The sequence below is a fragment of the Triturus cristatus genome, chromosome 4_1, assembly GCF_964204655.1.
Source record: "Triturus cristatus chromosome 4_1, aTriCri1.1, whole genome shotgun sequence".
NCBI lineage: Eukaryota > Metazoa > Chordata > Amphibia > Caudata > Salamandridae > Triturus > Triturus cristatus.
In genome coordinates this window covers 1,105,370,726-1,105,390,463 of record NC_140585.1, presented here as the reverse complement: position 1 = coordinate 1,105,390,463, position 19,738 = coordinate 1,105,370,726, and the positions used below count along the sequence as shown (strand labels likewise).

The window sequence follows — 19,738 nt, the reverse complement described above, 5'->3', positions numbered from 1 at the left end:
TGGCCTCCCCAAATTCCCCATACCAGTCCAAATTCTCCTCAGAGACTTTCTGGGTTTCAAGAGGGTCCCCATTCCTCTCCTGAGCCTAGCACATCCTCGAAGTGCTCACGCGACAACATAGAACCTCTGGGTTCTGTCAACGTTGGAATTGGCATCGATCAATGCCGTTCCAGCTCCGTGTTGTCGAAGATGAGAATGGGGCTTGCGCCACAGACGGACATCTGTGACATCGCAGGCACTGACTTCGGATTTGATGTTGGGGAAGGTCATGTTGGCACGACCGGCGTCAATCCAGATCTAGGATTGGATCCCTGGGTCCCCACCGGTGTCGTAGCCGGAGCCGACGATGTTGAACCCAATGGGGCTCCTTCTGACTCCGCGAAGCCCAAAGACTCACCAGCAGGGTTATCCAGCTCAAATATGCAGAGCATGGCCTTGTAAAACTCTTTTATTTGAGCCGGAGTCGCTACGGCTCCTGGAAAGGGGGGGGAGATGTGAAGTGGAGATGTGAAGTTGACTATGGCTCCAGTTCCGCGGAACAGTGGCTAGAGCATCAGTGCTTCTTACCTCTCTTGGTGACGGACGCCAGTTGAGGTAAAGACGAAGTCTGCTTGGACTTCTTCTTCTTATGCCTCTTCCCCGAGTGTCCCGAGGACCTCGAATGGAAGGAAGAAGACTTAGGGCTCTGTGAGCGGACCGGCAACCTCCTCCTCTTCGATCGGGACCATGACCTGCTCGGAGTCTCGCTTTACGGTGTCGACTGCCGGGCTGCGAGTAACTTCATCGCCCGCACCCTCATGGTCTTTGGAGACATCACCCGACAGTCCGAACGCGATTTAGTATCGTGGGTGCACTCGAGACACCACAGAAATATGCGGTGGGGATGTGTGACTGACATCCTGCAGGAACAAGTCCTGCATGGCTTAAAACCTGTCGTCCTCGAAGACATCCCTCGCACACAAAGTCAGAAAATCCCAAAATGTTGACAAAAGTCAAGAAAAAATCTGCCAAAAAGGGGCAGAGGGGTAGCTCTTCCCGGATTGGCGCTTAACTGGCACATAAAGAAAAAAAGAACTGACATCCGCGCACCTGGATGGCGCCTATACAGGCACCACAATGTCATAACCGACGCTAACAATGCAGACGACGTCACACTGAGCCGAATGGAGCCACCCGTTGTTGCACGCAAGGGTTATTACTCAGCAAAAGCTTACGGATCAAGCCTGTTGCCTGGGAAATTCAAAGGTAAGGAATCTGCAGCTAGAAGTCTCTATCAGATCGACCTATGTTGTTCTGCAAAGAGATCCAGTGGCGAAGGGAGCAAATGGGCTGTTTCCCGGCATAAAGTAAGGCAGAGGATTATGGATATCTCTAAGAGATCTATGCTGGGTGATATTATGATAGAGAGGCAAGGTGTGTAGTCAAACACCTTATGAGTACCTAGGCAGGCAAAGTATTACAGAACACTTAGAGGAGGTCATCTGCAGTTTGGGGAGTAAATAGGGGATTCTCTCGGGGAGTGACAGAAGAATCTGAATCAGAGGAAACCGCTCCCATGTCCTCACTGGAGGGGCAACAGGGAGGTGGGTTTTGCAAGGTGGAAGCTGTCAATAGTGCAACACTATGGCCCTCACTGACCTGGCCAAGGATGGGGCCCACTCTAGACGCACTTCGCTGAGGCCTGCATCTGCTGCGTCCCGAGTGATATTGGGTTGGGCCAGGTATGGTTGGTTCTACTGCTGCGATTGTTTCAACTGAGCCTGGTATTGTTCTAGCCAATACCTGGCCTCATTGGGGTAATTCAAGAAGTGAATTCCTTTATCAGCAACAACATGTTGCAGGCCAGGAAAAGCAAGTGCATTTAAGGTCGGGTTTCAGTGAAAGTAATGGCATCTGCTCTCTCTGCACCCTCGGACAAGCCGACGATACTGGGGTTGTTCCTTCAGGTGTGGCCCTCGGTGTCCTCAGCTCACCCTTCTAGGAAGCCGAACCGGTGTGTCAGTTCAGCAATTTGGGTCACATTCTCTGAGGTGAGCTCTTTTAAGGATGTTTCATTTATGTACACTTTCTCCCATCCAGGGAAGCAGTGTTGATTTTCAGTTCAAGAGAGGATTTTGTGTTGTTAATCACCCCTAAGATGGGGTCAAGTATATTTTATGCCTCGGCAACAGAGCTAGTGTATTAGGAATAGAAATAGGATTCTCAGGCATATCCATTTTAAGCCATGATCTCCTCCATTGCTATCTGTGTTGACCTGCAGCTTAGCTCCAGCTGCACAGTTTCTGCCCATGACAGCTAGTCTTTTTAGTCAGATGAACTCCAGAATCGGAGCCCCTCAAGGCCAGCCATGCACAGGCCAGCAACTGCGTACGTCTCAGCAAGCCCACTCATGGAGGATGGGGAAGTAGGAACAGGGCTACCAGCTGTCTGTAAAGGAGAAGGGATAAGAGGAACAAAGGTTTTCACAGAGTAGTAGTCCAGTAGGAAATACATAGAATGTTTGTCCAAAAATGTCCTCTTTCAGACTGTACTGACCCACAAGGCACCCCACAGTGAGCATGTATGCCTTAACAATTGTTAGCCACCGGCAGGGATCAAAAGTCGATATTCGTTAAGGCAACAAGGGCTCTGTTCAATCTTTATGAGGACTCTGCACCCATCCAGTTGTCACAAGGTGTTTGCTGAATCCACGTGGCAAACCGGTCCACAAGGCAATGAGCACCTAGGGTGGGGCTATCAGGCCAGACAGGCACTGAAAGAGGCAGCTAGGGCCACCCTGCAAGAGTTCTGAATAATTCTACTAAAGGCTCTCTAATATCGGGGTCCTTAGCGGCAAAGGGATTAGTTTGAATCTGTTCCCTTCATCAGCCAGCCTCCTCCTCCGGATCATGGAGAGATGCGGGGAAGAGCAGTTACCCCAGAAGGCCTACAAAGGTCAGTGCTCGCATGAGCTCCTCCAAGCCCGGAGACATGCCAACACCCCCACCGGCTGGCAGTCAGTACATTTCTCTCCCGGGAGCCTCAATCCCGCAGCAGTAATCAGCCCCTATAAGGAACTGGCCCCTCAGCACTCGTAATATAAACAACAAAAGAGCGCAATCAAATCAGGAGCCAACAGCAAAAAGTCACTTAAAAACCTAGTTGTGACATGCTTCATCATTGGGTTCCCACCAGAGAGACAGAGTGCCTCCCTGTTGTACTACGACGCCTGTTTACAGCGGAGCAGGCTTTTTTTGTGTATGGTGGAAGTGTGCAAAGGTAGTGAGTGCAAAAAAGGTGTGATTTACAAATTCCTTGATTTTATCCCAAAAACTTTATTGGCGCTATAGTGTGTGACTACAAGTGAGCACCTCCCCCTTGGACCTATGTTGTGCGGCCAACCTACTCTTTACGTGAGTTGAATCCCTTCTCTTAAAAACTGCATGGTTTAAGGGTGCCACAATCCTAACTTCCTTTTCGGGCCCCTGAGTCATGGTCACGTTCAGTTTTTAATTAGTTTTATTATTTTCAAATCACAGGCGTACTAAAATTGAACCACGCTTGTAATTTATGGCACAGTGCTGATTAAATTAATGAGTCTGGCACTTTTTTGGGGGGGTCATATGTAAAAATATGTACATGGGCTGCATGCGAAATTGACATCTATACAGCACCTAATAGCTACCAGTTAAATAGCCTGTTGTATTCAGAGAGCACCAAGCAGCAGCATTATTGAAGTCACTGTTGGGCACGTTGAAGCACTACATCATTTTATGTATTTTTTGTGTTTTGTATAGTTATTTGTGTTTTTGTTCATTTACTTTTCAGAAACACTTGTTTTTCAGAAATCCTGAAGACATGTTAAAAAAAACGTGAGTTATTGCGGTCCTTTTTTCCACAAACGGTTAGGGTGCGCCTTAGTGTGTGCACACCGCCGGGGTGGCTCGGTCCTGACGAACGCCTCGTGAATATCCCAGGCAGAAACATGTTGACCATCATTGTTTTACTTCACTTTAGGATACAACTGGTATAATTAACAGTTAGTTATATTTCTTTTTTACTTATGCCTGGTTTTCCGCCAATAAAGTTTTTGGGATAAAATCAAGGCATTTTTAAATCACACCTTTTTTGCACTCACAACCTTTGCACACTTCCACCATACACAAAAAAACCTGTTCCGCTGTAAACAGGTGTCGTAGCACACCAGGAAGGCATTAGGTCTCTCTGGTGGGAACCCAATGATGAAGCATGTCACCAACTAGGTTGGTGAGTGAGGGTTCTTTTTACAATTTTTAAGTGACTTTTTGCTGCTGGCTCCTGATTTGATTGCGCTCTTTTGTTGTTTATACTATAATGTTCCAGGGGGACTTAGAGTGTCTCGATTACCCTCTCTCTCCTGTTCAATTATACCCTCAGTACTCATCCCATTAAAGGAGAATCGTTGGGGCTCTGGAAAGCAGGCTCAGGCAGCAGCAGTCCAGTAGCCACCGGCAGGCGGGCCCGGCATTGGATGCGGAGACTCCATCAGGTGTCCAAAATCTACACCAGTGGTAGTCTCCCCACAGCAATCTTTTCGCTTGGAAGTAGCCTGGATAGGTTCTTCTTGTGTTGGTCTTCATCACTGATTGGGTAGGGCCAACAAAACTGGGGTCTCCCTGCCAGGTCCAGATTAAAGGACTAACAGAGGGAGCTACCCAAGAATGGCTGCCCTCTTGGTAAGTTGGCCACGTCCCCCTAGTCATATCTAGTTAATAGCAATACAAATCTGGATTACTCTATCAGTTCCTAGCATAAGAGTAACAGTTTATGATCACTATTTAAAAACTGTAATTTATCTGAAGCTACAATTGGTAAATACTAGTTATTTTAGAATGAGGAATACATGTTGTCACTAGAACAAAGAAATATGTCGATTTCTTCTCTCACTGTGCTCCAAGGTTTGGTTCAAGTTGAAGGATTGTGGATCATGTATGTTTTTAAATACACGTTTTAATTGTATTATTAAAACTACATGTATGCATGTTTATATTACTTACAGTCTTGAGAAAGCTCGTATTGAGAGGAAACCTGTCAGCTGTGGATGCGAACATTTGCTTGAATTAATTATTTCAATTATGTCTTCAGGACAAATAAGAAAAGTAGAGATTTGGAATTGAATCAAATTAAGACATTTGGAAGTGTTCTTGTTTATGGGCTTAATTTAGACGACTACACATGGCATTACTTCAATCAGCATTGTCTCCTTGGCTTGCTTCTAACTACTACATACCTTAAAGAGAGTGTACCACCCTCACTTATATCTACTCACACTAAAACAGTTACGGCTTGTGTTCTATCAGGACTGGACTATTGTAATGGATCTACTTAGGTCTGCTGCAGTCAATGAACTCAAAAGAATTGAGAATTTCAAAGTCAGAATTGTTACAAGCTCAGCAAGTTTGACAAAGTTATTGGAGTAAAGAAGAAATTGCACTGGCTCCCAGAAATAAACTGTATCACTGATATTCTGGTATGGATTAAGAAATGATCAAGGATATTTAAACCATATCAGCAAATAAGGGTGCAAAAGCACCCTGCTGCAGTCAGAATTTATGCAGTGCACTATTGCTATTTTTTACTCGATTCAGTAATTGTGGTAAAAAAGGAGTGAGGCACAAGGGGGTATTAATGCACAAGTTTCTTGTGTTTTTACAGCTACAGATGTAGTTGGCACTTGCAAATATTACCAGAAAGGACCTGAAAATATATGGATGAGCCAACACAGCTGTGGGCACAAACCAATATCAACTACTAAGAAAAAATGGAGTAAAAAACACAATGGGCGTGATTATCATTTGTGCTCTTTATTCTAGTGCATGGGTCTAAATGAACAAGTGACTAGTTGCACAATCTACAGTTATGATGGGGCTCTTTCAGATTGTGTTGACACATCCCCATTGGGTGAAGTTACATTAGTTAAAAAATTATCACTCACTCAAAAGGATTCTATTTTTGGGCTTGTGTTATAATGATGCTATATTATCAGTACTAGAAGGTTAAAGCACTGCATTAGTTAAAGAAGGAATAAACTAAATTACTCTAAAGTGTTCAGTCATTTTTACTTCAACATTTCTTAATCACCTTTCTGAAGATGTTAACATTACCAGCAAAAGCTGGTGTTCAATTTACCCACAGAACAGAAGGTGAAGTTGTTAAGCACGTGCTCAGAGAAAATAGCAGTCGTAGTGCCTCTGTTAATTACCTGCTACGAAAATTTATTAACTCCTAATCCTTAAACAAACACTAGGCAACAGTGCCTACCTGTCTTAAGAGCCTTGGCGACGTGTGTTTGTTGAAAATCTTAACAGCTACATTTTCTCCTGTATATGATGCACGATAAACTGTGCCAAATCCCCCGTCGCCTGTTTGTAAAGATTAAAAGGTAAATTAAAAGGACAATAGATATTACAACAGCAATCCAAACATTGGTTTACGCAATTTGAAAGTTACACATAGGAAATGTTACTTCCTAGTTCTTCTTTGTGGTTTTAATTGCTTAAAATTCCCTCCAAGTGCGGGGTCCAGGAGTCCTTTTTTTAAAAAAAACAATACACATTTAACCCCTTCGCCACGGCACGAATTCCGCCACGGCGCTGGGGGGGGTTCGGGGTCAGCGCGGCGCCGCCATGCTCATGACGGAACCACTCCGTCATGAGCCACGGGCGCGCTGTGCTCATGACAGAGTGGCTCCGCCCACGAGGCACCGATTCCCCGCCTGTGCGGGCGATCAATGCAAGTGGGCGGAGCGGCCGCCAACGGCCGCAGCATGATGGAACCACTCCGTCATGAGCACACGGCGCCCGTGGCTCATGACGGAGTGGTTCCGTAATGAGCAGGGAACGGGTTAAATTTGTTGGTGAGATAAATCAAATTGAAGAGGTCTCGGGACTATTAGGAGAGTTGTATCCCTTTGTAAAACCATTGTAAACTGCAGTCAGTGAAGCATTTAAGAAAAAGTTACTTACATTCTGTAACGCCTTATCTGGTAGAGATTAGATCTAGCTGCAGATTCCGTTCCTTAGAATTATCCCTAGGTGCCCGACTGGACCTGGAAATATTTTGACAGCAATACCTTGGCACGTCGGTAGAGGGTGCAGAGTGACTCCGTAACCATGTCATCCACCGGATGCAACATTATTAGAGTCCATATAAGCCCTCCCCTGACGCACTGATGTCAGTTTCTTCCGCAACTACTTTCCACACTAAAACCGGGAGCCATGTATAGAAACTGTTAAGGGGACAGAGTGCCCAAAAAGAATCCTATTTTTCAAAGACACTTGTATTAAGCAGTATGGTTGGTTGGCAGTAGGAGGACATGTGGGTCGTAAGGAATCTGCAGCTAGATTTAGTCTACAAGATATGATGTTACTGAAGGTAAGTAACTTATTCATCTGATAGAGACGTCTAGCCATAGATTCCTTACCTTAGAATAGATACCATAGCAATACCGTACTGGAGGAGGGTCTGCAAACTGATTCCAAGAAATATCCCCGACTAGGCTATCCAGTCCGCATAAGAGAAAGAGAGAGAGACCGCTTGCCAGGAAAGGAGGGGTGGGAGAAAACATACCACCAGAAAACATAGGGAGAACCCCGTACAGAATTGAAACCGTGGCCATGCAAAGAGATAGAAGAAAATGCATGACAAAAGAACAAGACAAGTGGGAAGAAAGCTCCATAGAAACAGAGCACTACAAAACCCCCCCGGAAGGGAAACTGGTCCAAGATACCGAGGCAGAAAGCTTAGGACAACAGTTAAAACTAGTGGGTCAAGTTCCCAGTCAGAGAAGTAGACATAGCATAGGGCTCCTGCCAATAGCTGATAAAGCATCTTGAGTACTAGCAACAATCAAGGCCATAGACCACGTAAGGCAGAGGAAAAACTTTGAGAGAGAGGAGGCTCTTTGGGACTACGCAGTGTAGAGTCCCAAAAAAAGAAGGTAAAATACACATATAATGAGAGAAGTATGAAAATATATACATATGATATGTATGAACATACAAATATACAGAATTCACACTGTACAATAATAGGTGCCCTGAAAAAGGGTATATACAATGACCATAACAGCGGTCATGGGCCGAAGGCGAGACAACAACTAGGTAACCAGCCACGTGGCCCCATCTAAATGGAGAGGGTGTGGTGGAAGTACACATCCTAGAAACCAAGGAGCAGGCAGAAACAGCAATACTGACGGTACGAATAGGCAGGCGAGAAAGAATTGAAAAGAAAACGCAGGGGAGAAACAACCCCGCTAGAATAGTGAAATAAAGATCACAATGGTGGACTGGAAAAAGGGGCTGAGGTGGACGGGCCAACACCTGAGAGGCCCATGCAGACATCCAGGCCACACCGTAAAAGAAATTGTATTGGAAAACCAACACCAGAAATGAAAGTCCAGCCAAAGGGCCAGTGTAAAGAAGAGAAGAAATAGATAGTTAGGAATTGTCCACAGCTTAGGAAGCACAAAGACCAGAAGCAAGGTACATCCATGTATGCACGGGACAACCCGTGCCCAGCCAACTAGCCTGGGAACAACACGGGTGAGTATCCTGATGCCACGGAAGAACATACTTGTTAACCTAGAAGTACAAGGGAGATAAGCCCACAATGGGTGAGAACTGCAATTGCACTCGTAAGAAGCGGAGTAAATACCACAGAAAAAAATCCGAAGGAATCAAAAACCGCTGAACAATTCAGGGTGGACGGACAAGGAAACAATGTCCAAGAAGACAGTAGAAGGAACATTTGTCAGATACCCCCAAAAAGGGCTAAAGGCACACCTGTTATAGACTCCTTACCTCTGAATTACCCCCAGGCGTCAGACTGGATCCGGAGAATTTTTTTTTAGCAGTACCCATGCGCGTCGGTAGGTGACATCAGTTCTGACACGACTTTCCATGCCAGAAGCACAGAGCCATGCAAGACACTGACCACTGGTGAGCTAAAACCAGGGCCCTGCAAGGGAGTCCCTGTCCCTAGATGTCAGTTCTCAGAGCGGGGAGGATGGGTGTGGTGGTACAGAATCAATAACTAACCTATGTCTCTTACAGATACATCATTACCGAAGGCAAATAACTTTTTCAGCTGAAAGAGACAATTAGTTATAGATTCCTTACCTTACAATAGATACCCCAGCAATACCAACCCAGAGGAGGGTCTGTGAACCAAGTTCACACCAGAAAGTCTTGGAGGACAGAAAGGGCAAAATAGCCGTCCCTCTGGACTTGGCTGTCCAGGCAGTAATGTCTGGTGAACGTGTGCAAGGATGTGCACATGGTTGCTTTACAGATGTCAATAAGCGGAACTCCAAGTGCAAAGGCAGTTGTGGCTGCCGTAGCGCTAGTGGAATGAGCTTTGAGCCCCACTGGAGGTTCCTTTCTCGCCAAAGCGCAACGTACAAAGGACAACCCATCTAGAGATGGTACGCTTTTGAACAGCCCAACCTTTCTTGGCACCTATATAGTGAACAAAGAGTTGATCATCCACCCGGAAATCGTTTGTGCGGTCAAGGTAGAAGGACAGCGCACGTTTAGGGTCCAGACGGTAGAGTAACTCCTCCTCCTTGGAAGGGTGGGGAGGTGGAAAAAAAGTGGGCAAAGTAATGGTTTGTCCAATGTGAAAAGGTGTGGCCACTTTTGGAAGAAACAAGGGTCTCGTTCGAAGCACCACTTTGTCCAGATGCACAGAGAAGCAAGGGTTCTTAGAAGAAAGAGCCTGAAGCTCACTCACCCTGTGAGCAGAGGTGATGGCAACAAGGAAGGCAGTTTTCAATGTGAGGAGCCTGAGAGGACAGTTGTGAAGATGCTCATCGGAAGTACACATAAGATAAGGTTCAAGTCCCACTGGGGCATTAGGAAAGGAGATGGAGGAAAGAGATGAGTAATGCCCTTAAAGAATTTATTTACAATAGGGGACTTGAACAAGGATGGCTGATCTGGTAGCCGAAGGAAAGCAGAGATGGCCACAAGATAGTCCTTAAGAGTGCCCAGGGCAGAGCTCTGCTGGGCCAAATAAAGTATGTACAAAAGACCTCTGAAAGAGGGGCATAAAGGAGATCCACAGACTTTGCAGTGCACCATGCCACAAACTTATTCCATCGACAGGCCTGTACCGTTTTAGTGGAGGGATGTCTGGCTGCCAAGATGACATTACAGACTTTGAGTGGAAGGTTACAAGCTGCCAACTGTCGCTGTTCAATCTCCATAGAAGGAGGTGGAGGCTGGACAGGTTTAAGTGAAAAACCCTCCTGTGCTGCTGCGACAGAAGATCCTCCCGAAGAGGCAGTCTGAGTGGCGGATCAATGGTAATGGTCAGGAGCTCTGGCTACCAGACTCTTCATGCCCAGTGCGGAGCCACAAGAATAGATTACACCCGGTTGCGCTTGATCTTCTTCAGCACTATGGGCAGAAGTGGTACAGGTGGAAAGGTGAAGGTGTAGGTGTACCGGAGGCCACAGTTCCACTTGCGACGAAAAGCATTGCTGAACGAATGCCGCCTTGGGAACTCCAACACACAGAATTGCTGACATTGACCGTCCTCTTCAGTGGTGAACAGATCTAACCAAGGCACTCCCCACCGCTGAAAGAGACCTTGCACCTCCTCCAAGTGAAGACGGCATTCGTGATCTACCAAGCACCGGTGGCTAAGTTTGTCCGCCCTGGCGTTCAGAGAACCGCCAGGTGTTCAACCACCAGGGTCATGCCCTGATGTTCCAGCCATGTCCAGAGATGAAGAGCCTCTTGACATTGGGTCAACGACCCCACCCCGCCCTGTTTTTTTGCAGTACCACATGCGGTGATGTTGTCTGTGAACACCTGCAGCACTTTCCCCTTGCAAGAGGGAAGGCATGCCTTCAGTGCCAGGTGGATCGCCCAGAGCTCCAGCAGGTTGATATGGAGTCCGGTCTCTGCCAGAGACCAGACACCTCTAATCTCTGCCGCCCCATCCCAGAAGTGATGCATCTTTCACTACTGTGAGATCTGGTTGGGGTAAGGAGAGGGATCTGCCTCTGACTCGAACTTGGTTTGTTAACCACCACTGCAGTTGTTGTGCAGTTCCCTCCAATATCTGGACGTAGTCGAAAAGATTCCCCATTTGCTGCGCCCACTGGACCTTCAGGTCCCACTGCACAGCCCGCATATGCCATTTGGCCTGATCCACCAGCAGGATGCAGTTGGCCATAAGGCCCAGCAGCCTCATGGTCATTTTCACCGAAATCCAGGACAGAGGCTGAAACATAAATATCATAGCCCGAATATCCCAGACTTGCAGCTCTGGTGAATAGGCCAAAAACTGCACTATGTCCAGAACCACCCCCATGAAAGGGAGCGTCTCTGAGGGAGTCAGGTGTGACTTCGCCATGTTGATAGTGAACCCCAACGAATGCAGAAGGTCCGCCGTAGTCTGGAGTTGGGAGAAGAGTGCCTGGTGCGAGCCCACCTTCAACAGCAAGTCGTTGAGATAGGGGAAGACGGAAACCCCTGATCTGCGCAGATGAGCTGCGACCACCGCCATCACTTTCATGAACACCCGAGGGACGCTGGTAAGGCCAAAAGGGAGCACGGTAAATTAAAAATGCTCGTGGCTTACCGTGAACCGTACGTAACGCTACGATCCAGTCTTCCGGGTCGAGGGCAGAGAAGACCTGAGCAAGCATCAACATTTTGAACTTCTCCTTCTGGAGGAAGCGATTGACGTCCCTGATGTCCAAGACAGGACGCAGGCCCATGTCCTTGTTGGGAACCAGAAAGTAGTGGGAGTAGCAACCATGGCGTACTTCTGGGACAGGAACGCGCTCAATGGCTCCCTTGGCCAAAAGAGCCGTAACTTCCTGCTGGAGAAGGGCCAGATGATCCTCTTACATGCAGCGGTATCTCGGTGGCATGGCTGGAGGGGTTATCTCAAATGGGAGGGAGTAGCCCCTTCGGACTATTTGCAAAACCCACTTGTCCGACATGATGGTACGCTAGTGGGTGCGGTGATGGCAAATCCTGCCACCCACTGGAGTTTTATGGGCCTGAAAGGTCGGACTAGGAGGGTTTGGAGGCTGCTGCAGGGGAGGTTGATGGACTGGCCTGCCCGCTGGCCCCTGGAACCATGACGGTTGTTCCCACATCCCCGGAAGCGCGAAGGTTGGGTAACTTGCTGCGGCCTGTGGTTCTGGGCGGGACGTAGCGGGGCACCCCTTCCATAGCCACAAAAGGGGCAAAAAGCAGACTGCGCAGGGCGGGTGGAGAGGCCCAAGCACTTGGATGTAACTCGTGAGTCCTTGAAACGCTCTAGAGCATTGTCTGCTTTGTCCCCAAAAAGGCGACGGCCATCACAGGGCATGTCCATCAATGTGTTCTGGACATCCCCTGAAAAGCCAGTGTACCTCATCCAGGTGAAGCGCTACTGACGTGGAAATAGTTCTGCCCAGAGAGTCGGTGGTGTCCAGCCCACAACGTATTGTAAACTTTGCTGCATCCCTCCCAGTGGCAACAGCCTGGGAGAGTACTGCCCGGTGGCAACAGCCTGGGAGTGCGCTGCCCGGGCCTCCTTCGGACAATGATGCAGCACCTGCGCCACCGTATACCACACCAAGTGGGACTAATGGCTCAAGTGACACGCGGTGTTTACGGACCGCAGTCCTAAGCTGGCATAAGAGACCATTTTCTTAATAAGGTGGTCCAGCTTCTTGGATTTCCTTTTCTGGTGGAGTGGTAGGGAAGGTGCTTTTGGAAGTGGAGGCTTGGATTACCAAGCTCTCCGGGCTGGGGTGTTGGGAGAGGAAAGTGGAGTCGCCCGGAGCCGGGCAGTGGCGTTGGGCAATCATCCTGTCCACGGGAGCCCCAGTGTTGGGCCTGGACCACATGCCCAAAAGGACGTCGGTGAGGGCCTCATTAAACGGCAACAGGGGCTCCGAAGAGTTTGCAGCCGGTTGAAGCACCTCTGTCAGGAGGTTAGCCCTGACCGCCACCGTAGGAAGCTCAAGTTTAAGCGCCTCGGCCCCCCTACACAACACCACTGCGTACGACGCTCCCTCCTCCGTAGCCACTGTAGGAGGAGACAACATGCCAAGGTCAGGGGAAGTGTCAAGACCACTGGCATCCCCCAGTTCTTCTCTCCAGTCCTGGTCAGAACCCAGCTGGTCAGATAAAGGGTCACCTGACCCCTCCCAGTCCCCATCCTCATCGTCTGTATGCCACTTAGGGTGAAAAGAGGCTCCAGGAGTGAACAGGGGCACAAAAACCCCACTTGGTGCCGGGTACGGCTCCGCATCCACATTGAGATGGAGGCCGGGGTCAATGCCGCCCGGGGGGGCGACCGGCATCGAATGCGGTAGTGGTGCCGTCGGAAGCGGCGCCGGTGGAGGCGTAACAAGGTCAGCCCACGCTGATCTGGATCCAGACCTGGATCCAAGGGGGGCCTGCGGTGCTGGGGTCGGAGCCGCCGGCAGCGAAAACCTCGGCCCCACAACTTAGTCCACAGGGCCTGAAGTCGATCTGGGTCCCGGAAATGGAGGGAAACTCGGCGTTGACTCTGCAGGCTCCGAGCGCGGAGCCACTGGAGGGGCACGCCGGATCGGCTGACCGCCAAGAAGTCGAAGAGCAACAATGCTTCTTCGACTTCTTCTTAAGCTTTGACTTACCTGACCCCGACTGCAAAGACTTCGAACCGGACTGGTGATGGCTCCGCGACTGGTCCAGTGACCTCCCTCTCGACCGGGACCTCGAACGGCGCAGAGCCGACTACCGGTGCTCAAGCAGCTTTTGGGACCGCTCCTGCAAAGCCTTCGGCCCCATCGACCAGCAGTTGGTGCACGACTTGGGGTCGTGGTCGCGCTCCAGGCAAAAGAGACACACGCGGTGCGGATCCGTAACAGACATCATGCGATGACAGGATCCACAGGCCTTGAATCCGGGCATCCCTCATGCACCATCGGAGTCGAAGACTCGAAAAAGAAGTCAACAAAAGTCAAACAAAAGTTAGTCAAAAAATGACTGAGGTACCGCTCTTCCCGGATCTGCGCTGGCTGGCGCGGAAAAAGAAAGAACTGATGTCAGCGCGCGAGGGCGGCATCTAAGTAGCTTGCGCGACATCATCCTGGTGACCACAACACCGATGACGGACGCGGAGCCAACCAACGCCACCTTCCGACGCGCAGAGGTACTGCTGACAAAAAAAAATTCCGGATCCAGTCTAACGCCTGGGGGTAATTCTAAGGTAAGGAATCTATAACTAACGTGTTTATTTCAGATAGAGATTGACTGGTGGTAATTTATGGATAAGTTGAAGTGGGGTTAGCAAACTGGGCTTGCAGGTCATCAGGGCATCTGGGAAAAAATTATGAATGGGCAGACATGTTTAATTTGTTTTCTTGACATTTGTGACATTGCTGGAATATTTGTAAGTAATCCAAAAACAGTTTTTAAACTAGACAAAGACAGTCTAGGAGCTTTGAGCAATCAGAGAATAGCTAAGTTTGAATGAGTTATAATTCTACAGAAGTGTGATATCGCTCAGAACTTTATTAATAACAACAGTCTCATTTAGTATGAAGACTTGATAATGTTTCGGCAGTATTGTTACTAACATTTTCCTTTACAGATCTCCTTCCCAGCTGTTCCCTTCCTCTTTCCTTTCCCCCCGCTTGATCACTTCAATACTCTGGCGCATTTAAAGCAGAGTTGAAGCTATCGAGAGGTGGGCCATTGTATCTTCACGTCAGACCCTGAGGAAGAAGTTGCAGCCTGACAGAATAGTGAGCCCACGAATAGTAGTGTGCACGTGTTTATACAATGGCTACCTTAGACGATTTAATGAAGGCAGTAATGCAAATGCAAAAGGATTTAGCAGAAGCAAAAAGTGTTACGGCAGCTTTGTCTGAAAAGGTAGATCTCATTCAACAATGGGGCACTCGGAGGAGCCTAGCGCGCATCCAAGATGGTCGCGTGAGCACAGGGCTCCCCGGACCCTTTCTGCTCCTCGGAATATATCCTGAGACTATCCTGATTTGGTTTATGGAATCTGGGAGATGAAGACCAGCTGATCTTATATCTCTTTTTAAAACTCTAATCGGACCTGGGAATCCTGAGTTGTCGTCGTCGGAACTTTCGGGACCCACCCGACGGAGGTGGCCGGGGTGAAGGTGACCCGTGGGGCCGGGCTGCAATTGAACAACAGCGGCCTCAGCGCGGTGCCAGTTGCCGATTCAGCACTTTCGGTTTCGGTTTTGGCCTTCAGGAGATCAGCTGGCGTGCGTGCTCAAGGTGGCGAGGTGCCTCCTGGGCCTCTGCCCGAGGCTTGCTTCCCTCTGCTACTGGTGGGCCTGACGCCTCCGACCCCTACACCGACAGTTTGTGGTCCTTTTGCTGGCGCCCGCACACCTCTTGATCGGAGGTCCCATTGAGAGACTGCGCTCACATGGCGGGCAAAGGGGGTCCGGAGGGGCGCAAGACCAAGGCTTCTCTGCGCGGGGGGCCGGTCCAGAGCAACAACATGGACCGCTACACCCAGGGCAGGGGGTCCCCTGGCGCTGCTGGCCTCTCCCCGGATGCTGCAGGGGGAGGCACGACCGTCTCTGCGGAACCTTCCCTGCAGGACATTATGGGCGCCATCGAGGGCATCAGGGAAACCATCGCGACGCAATATGAGGCCCTGGCCCGTAAGATCGACACTGTCGCGATCGATGTCACCCTGATTCGGGCCGACCTCTCCAAAACTAACGAGAGGGTCCAGGCCCTTGATGCACGGACCTCCACCCTGGGTGCGGAGGTGTCGGATCTGCGGGCCGCGCTTGGGGACATTAGAGTGGTCAACGACCATATGGCCCGGCGGCTTGAGGACTTCGAGGGACGGGCCCGACGCAACAACATCCGCATCATTGGTGTACCGGAGTCCTCCGACAGCCGCCCGGTGGACCTCGTGGTCGAGGAACTTATCATGCAACAGCTGTCCCCGGCTGGCCTAAGCAAATTCTTCGCCGTGGAGCGGGCCCATCGAGTGCCGGGCGGCCGGCCGCGGCCGGGGGCCCCCCCGAGGCCTATCGTGGCTAAACTGTTCCACTACAGGGACCGCGACGCTATTCTGCAGGCTTCACGGACCCGTGGCCCGGTCCGCTACGAGAACTCGACCATCAATTTTTATCCGGACTTCACACAACTGGTCCAGAAACAGCGGATGGGATTCCAAGGGGTGAAGCGCCGTCTCCGCGAGCTAGGCCTGAAGTATTCGATGATCTACCCGGCGAAACTACGAGTGGAGCATGGAGAGCGGACAGCCTTTTTTGACTCTCCTGTGGCCGCAAGTGACTGGCTGGACTCGCTGCCGGACGGGGGTGGCCGGCCCGGGCCCTCTGGGGGCACCGCAGGTGACGGGTCCCCTTAGACTGACATTTGGTCCTTGCTTTTGCGGTTTTGCACTGTACAGTTGGGTCTTACTCTTTTGCATACTGTGTCTTACCAGGACCCGTGAGGGGTGCGGGCGGGTTCGGGTCCCTTTCCTCCTCCGGGGTCTTTTTGTAGAATGGGGTTAGTGGGGCGACAGGCACACTGCAAGTTGGGGGGGGTCTTTGGCCCGCAGGGGTGCAGGGTGGGGGGAGTTGGACTTGGGGTGGGGTTGGGGGGGAAGAGGGGTTGTTTTGTTGTGTGTTTTTTGTTTACAAGGCGAGGTATTGATTTTTGTCCATATTTGGGAACTGTGCGGCGGGCTGGGGGCCTCTTGATCTATTGGAGGGGATGGGGGGAGACGGGTTGAGGCTTATGTCATGGAACGTCAATGGGTTGGGGGACCGTATTAAGCGGGGTGTTGTACTGCAATATTTGCGTCGTTTGACTCCTGATGTGGTGTTTCTCCAGGAGACGCATTTGGTCGGCAATGTCTGCCATGCGATGAACAGGGGGGGATACCGCCTCGTAGCCCATTCTGGTTTCACAACTGGCTCCAGGGGGGTGGGCATTCTCCTGCGAACCTCCCTTCCGGTGGAGATCACGAGGATAGTCTCGGATGACAGAGGGCGCTATGTGTGTTTGATTGGGAGGTGGGAGGGGCAGCCCCTTACCCTGGTTTCAGTCTACGTCCCCCCAGGCCTCCAGAACTCCACCTTTATTGACTTGGGTCGAATGCTGCTTGACCTTCCGGACGGCCTCCTGCTCATGGGCGGGGACTTTAATTCTGTGGTTTCGGGTGAACTGGATCGTCACCCACCAAGGACCCTCCCCGCTGCCCAGTCATGGCTGGGTGGGATGTTGGAGACCTTCGGCTTGGTGGATAGTTGGAGACTAATGCATCCGACCCAGTGTCAGTTCACCTTTCATTCGGGGGCGCATGGGAGTCTCTCCAGGTTAGACTACTTCCTTATGCCCGCGGCGCAGACTGGTAGGATTCGAGAGGTCAGACACCTGGCGCGTGGTATCTCCGACCATTCTCCGCTGTGGCTTCTCTTTGACACCGGGTCGCGGTCCGCAGGGCGGATAGCGCCCATTAACCCCTGGTACTTGCGGGACCCTGTGACTCGTGACAGCCTGGTTAAGGCCATGGACCAATATTTCAGTGAAAACGAGGGGTCGGTGTCGTCTGCGTTGTCCCTTTGGGAAGCCTTTAAAACTGTGATACGCGGACACGCCCTCGCCCAAATAGTGGTGGCCAAGAAGGTTAGGAGCGAGGCGGTGGTGAAGCTGGAGACTGACATCTCGGGGCTGGAGTCGGCCTTGGAGGCGAATGTTACTCCGGACGGGCTACATGCCCTTAGCCTGAAACAGTTCGAATATAGGTCCCTGGTCACTGACGCGGCCAAAACTATGTATAGGGAGCAGCAGGGCCGATTGTATGACGCGGGGGACAAGGCGGGAAAGTTGATTGCGTGGCTGGACAAAAAGGAGAGAGTGAATCGTGTGGTCCCCGAGTTGCGTGCTGCGGATGGTGTGTGTGTGACTGAGCCGGATGAGATTGTGGAATGTTTCGCCGACCACCTCCGGGCGGTGTACTCCCCGGTGACTGACAGGGATGAGGATGACTCTCGCCTCTTACTGAGAGATATTGCTCTGCCCGGCCTGTCCGTTGAGGACCGAGAGCGGCTGGACGCCCCCTTGTAGTCGGATGAAATAGCGACCGCGATTCGTTCCCTTCGCTCGGGCAAGGCTATGGGTCCTAACGGTCTGCCCATTGAACTATACAAATTGCGTCCTGATAAGCTTGCGCCCTTCCTCAGCCGCATGTTTCGCGACTCTCTTGCGGCGGGTTCCCTTCCGGCCGACCAGCGCTTGGCCACTATAGTCGTTATCCCCAAGGAGGGCAAGCCGCGAGACCGCTGTACTTCTTACCGGCCTATTTCACTGCTCAATGCGGAGCCTAAAATCCTGGCGAAAGTCCTGGCCAATCGATTGTTGAGTGTCGTGTGCGACCTTATACATCCGGACCAATGCGGCTTTATCCCGCACCGCAACACCGCTCTTAACTTGCGGCGTCTTCACGGTGCCCTTGCCAGGGCGGAGTTCCTCTCCGAACCGGCCGTGCTGGTTTCTTTGGATGCCACGATGGCCTTTGACACTATTGAGTGGCCATTCCTCTGGGCCGTCTTGGATAAATTCGGCTTTGGAGAGGGATTTATTGGCTGGGTGAGGCTCCTTTACACGGGACCCATGGCTCAAGTGGTGGTGAATGGGCGGGTCTCTCGGCCCTTTGCCCTTGGCAGGGGCACGAGGCAGGGGTGCCCGTTGTCCCCGTTGCTTTTTGCTCTCGCCCTGGAGCCACTCGCTGCCTGGCTCCGTTGGGAGCCCTCGCTTAGAGGGATCCGGTGGGGCCCGGGCTTTGAAGATCGGGTCTCGCTGTATGCGGACGACATTCTCCTGTATCTCACCTCACCACGGCAGTCGCTCAACGTCCTCTTTGACGTTCTGACCTCCTTTAGGAACAATTCGGGTCTCACGATCAATTGGTCTAAATCCTGCGTTTATCCCATCTCTGGTGGTCCTCCTCTCCTGCCGCCTCGGCTCCCGATTCAAATATCTCTGAGCGGCTTTAAGTACCTGGGGATATACGTTTCGCTGGACCCGGCGGCTCGCTATGAGCAGAATCTCCTGCGTCCACTTCGGCGACTGCGGGAGGACACGGCCCGGTGGTGCAGGCTGCCCCTGTCCCCGCTGGGTCGGGCCGCGCTGTTCAAAATGATGTCCCTTCCCAGGTTCCTCTATGCACTCCAGAACTCCTTCGACGTTATCCCAGTGGCCTACTTTCGGGAGGTGGAGAGCCTGCAGAGGAGACTGGTGTGGGACGGGCGGGCGCGTATTGCTCTTGCCAAGCTCACTCTCCCCTGGTATGACGGGGGCATCGCGCTTCCTGACATTCGCAGGTACTATTGGGCCTCGCAGCTATCTGCCATTAACCACGCCACGTATGCGCCCGGCTTGAATCCGGCGTATGAGATGGACAAGTTCCTGCTTCCCGGCGGGAACTACAACAGGGCACTTTATTCCCGCCTGGCTGGCCGGACCCTTACGGGTCCTACTAAGATTGCTGTGCGGACCTGGAGGGCTGCCACGGCGGCCATGGGCTGGAGTGAGCGATTAACATGTGCTACTCCCTTGTTTGCCTCCGACCGCCTGGGCAGCTTGTGGACCACGAAGGGGTTTGACCAGTGGGACACGATTGGTATCAGCAAAGTGGGAGACCTGTGGCACAAGGGCGCGGTCAAGACTTTCGCGGTGCTCCAGGCAGAATACGAGCTGACCGACAGGGA

At 51.0% G+C, this 19,738-nt stretch overlaps 1 protein-coding gene across 1 annotated transcript in view; it reads right to left on the bottom strand.

Annotated features, from left to right (window-relative positions):
* The window catches only part of LRRK2 (leucine rich repeat kinase 2), a 1,602,077-nt gene that overhangs the window by 391,967 nt on the left and 1,190,372 nt on the right, over positions 1 to 19,738 (bottom strand). The window contains exon 39 of the mRNA XM_085654107.1: positions 6,280 to 6,380. Coding sequence (XP_085510233.1) covers positions 6,280 to 6,380 — 101 coding nt within the window. The remainder of the gene's footprint in view (positions 1 to 6,279; positions 6,381 to 19,738) is intronic.